The sequence below is a fragment of the Egretta garzetta genome, unplaced genomic scaffold (assembly GCF_000687185.1).
Source record: "Egretta garzetta isolate BGI_Z169 unplaced genomic scaffold, ASM68718v1 scaffold431, whole genome shotgun sequence".
Taxonomy (NCBI): domain Eukaryota; kingdom Metazoa; phylum Chordata; class Aves; order Pelecaniformes; family Ardeidae; genus Egretta; species Egretta garzetta.
The window spans coordinates 127,435-131,349 of record NW_009258677.1 but is presented as its reverse complement, the minus strand read 5'-3'; the positions used below and the strand labels follow the sequence as shown (position 1 = coordinate 131,349).

The 3,915-nt window shown below is 57.2% G+C and overlaps 1 protein-coding gene across 1 annotated transcript; it reads right to left on the bottom strand.

Moving 5' to 3' along the window:
* Nucleotides 1-117: 117 nt before the first annotated feature.
* LOC118451667 (zinc finger protein 271-like) lies at nt 118-3,481 on the bottom strand. Its single transcript, XM_035888655.1, has 3 exons — nt 3,342-3,481; nt 2,333-2,911; nt 118-1,809 (listed from the first exon to the last, which is right to left on the bottom strand). Exons 1-3 carry the CDS (start codon nt 3,376-3,378, stop codon nt 1,103-1,105), a joined length of 1,323 nt encoding a protein of 440 aa, XP_035744548.1. The 5' UTR covers nt 3,379-3,481; the 3' UTR covers nt 118-1,102.
* Nucleotides 3,482-3,915: the final 434 nt, after the last annotated feature.

Genomic DNA, 3,915 nt, shown 5'->3' with positions numbered 1-3,915 from the left:
CTCTCCATTTCATTGCTGGGCACGACGCGGTGCGGCTGGGAAGATCTCCTGGGTTGGGTCTGGCCATCTGCCTGGTTGTGTCCCCCCTCCCGCTCTCCTGAGCATCCCCCAGAGCTCTCCGCTGTTCAAGGGACGGGGCGTGAATCTGAAAGATGAGCAAAATCCGCCATATTTGATAGAAATGCCCCCAAAAAAGCGGCATTTCTGCTGTTTCCTGGAAGGGTGCGCATCCACGCCGTCAGCTGCATGCGCGGGCACGTTGACCCGTGTTCGTGCCCTTAGGTGACAGAGGGACCATCCCCTACGCGCCATCTTTATTGCAGGGTCCTGGCTGGGTTTTTGCCTCTTCTGAACCTCCTGAGGCTTTTGGCCAAAAGCTTCCCCCAGCCGCAGTGTCTCCTTCCTCGGGGTAAAATAGTCCCCGCGCCGCTGGTGAGAGCGGCTCATCCCTCCACCATCCTGCTCCAGTGTCCCACTGGGAAGCACAGAAGCCTCATCACCTTGGTGAGCGCCACCACTGAAGTTCATCTCGATGGTTTGTAAGTGGGTAAATAATTAATGATGCCTGCTTTTAACGAAGCAAATGATGAATAAAATACTTCACAGTGGCCACAGCTTGTGAACCAAGACCTGAGATGCCAAACAGTGTCCCACCAAAATGTACCAACGCTGCCCGTCAGTTTGTCCAACCTTGGGTCTTCTTAACGACCCTGCTGGCTAACGAGACTTTAAAATCCCTTCAGACCCATGGGAGCACCCTGGTTTTGCCAGGAAGGCAGTGGTTCTTAAACATCTCCTTTCCCTGGACCCACAAGTCCCCATGGAGGTGCTGGGGGTCTTGGATGCGATGGTCCCATGGGAAGGAAGAGCCACGTTGTCCATGCCCAAGGCACCCGTTAGTAAATCTCCTCCTTCTTTACCTCTGTGTGCAGGCACCCATGTGTAGAAGCAAAGAGGGGCTCACACAACCCCTCACCCCCCCAAAAAAACCCTTGGTGGGGCATTAGGATCCCCAGACACCCTTGAATATCCTCCAAGATCACCAGGTTCATGGGATGAGCCCAACGGGGTGGAAGTCCCTATCTAAGGAGGTAACGCCCCCCTAATTTCGTGGCGCGTCACCCCCTGGCAAAGCTCCCCGGCCCACCGGCACCTCCTCCAAGTGGGTCCTCTGATGGAGAAGACACTCGGCGCCCACGCTGAATGACTTCCCGCAGACCAGGCATGCGTGGGAGCCCTCCTGCCCGTGGATCTGCTGGTGCGTGGCGAGGTGGGAGCTGCTCCGAAAGGTTTTCCGGCACTGCTGGCAGCTGTATGGCGTCTCCCCGGTGTGGATCCGCTGGTGCAGGATGAGCTTTTGCTTCTGCGTAAAGGATTTCCCGCAATCGGAGCAGGAAAAAGGTTTTTCTCCGGTGTGGGTCCTCCGGTGCCTGGAAAGGCTGGAGTTCTGGGTGAAGCACTCCCCGCACTCGGGGCACTCGTACGGTCTCTCTCCCTTATGGATCCTGTGGTGGGAGACGAGGTTAGAGAAGTCGTTGAAGGTCTTCCCGCAATCCGGGCACTTGTAGGGTCGTTCTCCCGTGTGATTTCTTTGGTGGCGCCTCAGGCTGTTTCGCCAACAGAAGGTCTTCCCACACTCTGGGCATTTGTGGGTCTTCTGCTTGGCACGGGCCACCGGCTTGCTCGTGGCTGTGTGGGCGTCCTTCACGCCACCCCCTTGTCTTATGGGCGTCTGCTTCTTCTTGCTCTCCAACTTTTCCTCCAGCAGCTGGGGTGGTTGCCCCAGCTCCATCGGGGCGCTCTCAGTGCCTGCTCGAGAAAGACAAAGCCATCGCATGAACTTGGGTGAGCAGAGCAGACGAGGGGACAGGACCTCCACAAGCAAGGATGGAGGAGAAACCCAAGTATCTGTTGGGGTAATGCAAGTTGGGAAGACCCAGGAGGGGGGTTGCAGTGGTGGAGGATGGGTGAAGAGAGGCCTCCATGGCTACAAATGAACCTGGGAAATGTTCTCAGAGACCATTTGCTATCACCAGGACTGATCCATGAACCCCACCTCGTGTGGATGAGTCCCTTCCAGTGCAGCTCCATTAGTTGGAGGTCTCCAATCCAACCTCCTGCTCAGACCAGTCCTATCCCCACCAAAAGTTCAACCCAACCTGGGGACAAAGCAAATCCATCCCCGGGGACATCTCGCACCTCATCACTGCTGCCACATTAGGAGCAGGAATCCCAACACACCCCCACCACGTGCTTCTCCAGGCTGTCCCCGCCCCACGGCTCCACCACACCATGGGACATCTCACGCTAATCACCTCGCCCAAGGACTCACCATCATGGAGGACTTGCTGGTGCCTCATGAGGTGAGACCTCTTCCGGAAGGTCTTCTCGCAGTGCGAGCAAGCGTACGGTCTCTCTCCCGTGTGGATACGTTGGTGGGTGATGAGGTCCGAGCGCCAGGAGAAGCGTTTCCCGCACGTGGTGCAGAGAAAGGGCTTTTCCTTGGTGTGTGTCCTCCAGTGACGCAGGAGGACCACGCTCTGCGTGAAGCTCTTCCCGCAATCCAGGCACTTGAAGGGCTTCTCTCCCGTGTGGATCCGTCGGTGCCGGGTCAGGCTGCTTCCCCAGGTGAAGATCTTCTTGCAGTCCATGCACTTGTATACCTTCCCTCTGGAGCTACCCCTTGGTTGGGTGGCATCTTCTTGGAGGTCTTCAGCATATGTCCCTTTGAAAGAGCATTTTCGGGGTCTTCTTGGTACTTGGCTACCTTCCTTATCATCTGGCTGATGTTGAATATCATGGGCCACGTCTACCTTGGGGTTCTGGGGCTCCTCTCTGGGTCCTTCCAGTGTCACCCTGTCCTCTTCCACAGGCTGGGACTCCTTCTTCATCTCACCATCTGTCCCATCACCTGTTGGGAGACCAAAGTGGGGTCAGTTGATATGTCTTAAGGGACATTAAGAGCGGCCACCTCCTCCAGCAGCTCCAGCCCAGCCCAGTACCACCCAGTATGGTGCTGCCCAGCTGCTGGAGCCCTTCCAGCAAGACCTCCGTCCACGCCAGTAGCTCGCCCGGGTAGCTGACACCAACAGACCAGGGGTGCCGACACCCCCAGGCTGACTCTTGTAGGCGACCCCAAATCATTTACACCAGTCCCCCCAGTAGCTAGCGCCGGGTCCAGCGATAGTTAAAGACAAGATTGAAAAATGAAGACAAGATCAACCCACGATGGCCAACGCGTAGACTGACCCCCTTGTACTACACCACCAGCCCCTTTTACACCCTTTTTTTGCCTGCCCCCCCCCTTTTCTCCTCCCTGTCCCCCTTCCCCTGCTCATCACCTCCTCCGTACACGCAGCCCCCCCTCCAGCGCTGCATCCTTATCCGCCGCAAAGCTCTTGGTAGAACTTCCAAGGCCTACTGGTGGTAGAAGCCCACCCGTTAGCCTGACCGGCGAGGTTTGTTTCTGCTTAGCCTCTTCGTTAACGCTAATTGGGCAGGTTTTATGCCTCTGCCTGCTTGTCTCCCTCCCTTTCCTTATCCTCCTCCTCACGCTCCGCACAGCCTTGCCCGTTAGCGCCAGTAACGAGGTCTGCCCTTATCGCCACCTCCCTTATCACAGCGTGGGGCGGGTTTGTCCCTGGATGTTCTTGTCGATGGCTTCTTGGTCCAGATACTCTTAAAGGAGACGTGTGTTGGGGGCCTGGGGGCAGCGCAGGCAGAGGAGCCGTGGAAAAATGTGGCAGGGAGGGGGGAGCTATCGAAATTTGGGGAGCAGAAGGTCCCTTACCCGAGCATGGGGCGCTCTCGTGGCTCTTCCCCTGCATGGTGTCCTCACGGGAAGGGCATCGGTCCATGTGTCACCCCACGGCCGGGCAAGGCTGGCAAAGCCTCATCCCCTTGGCTGATGTTGAG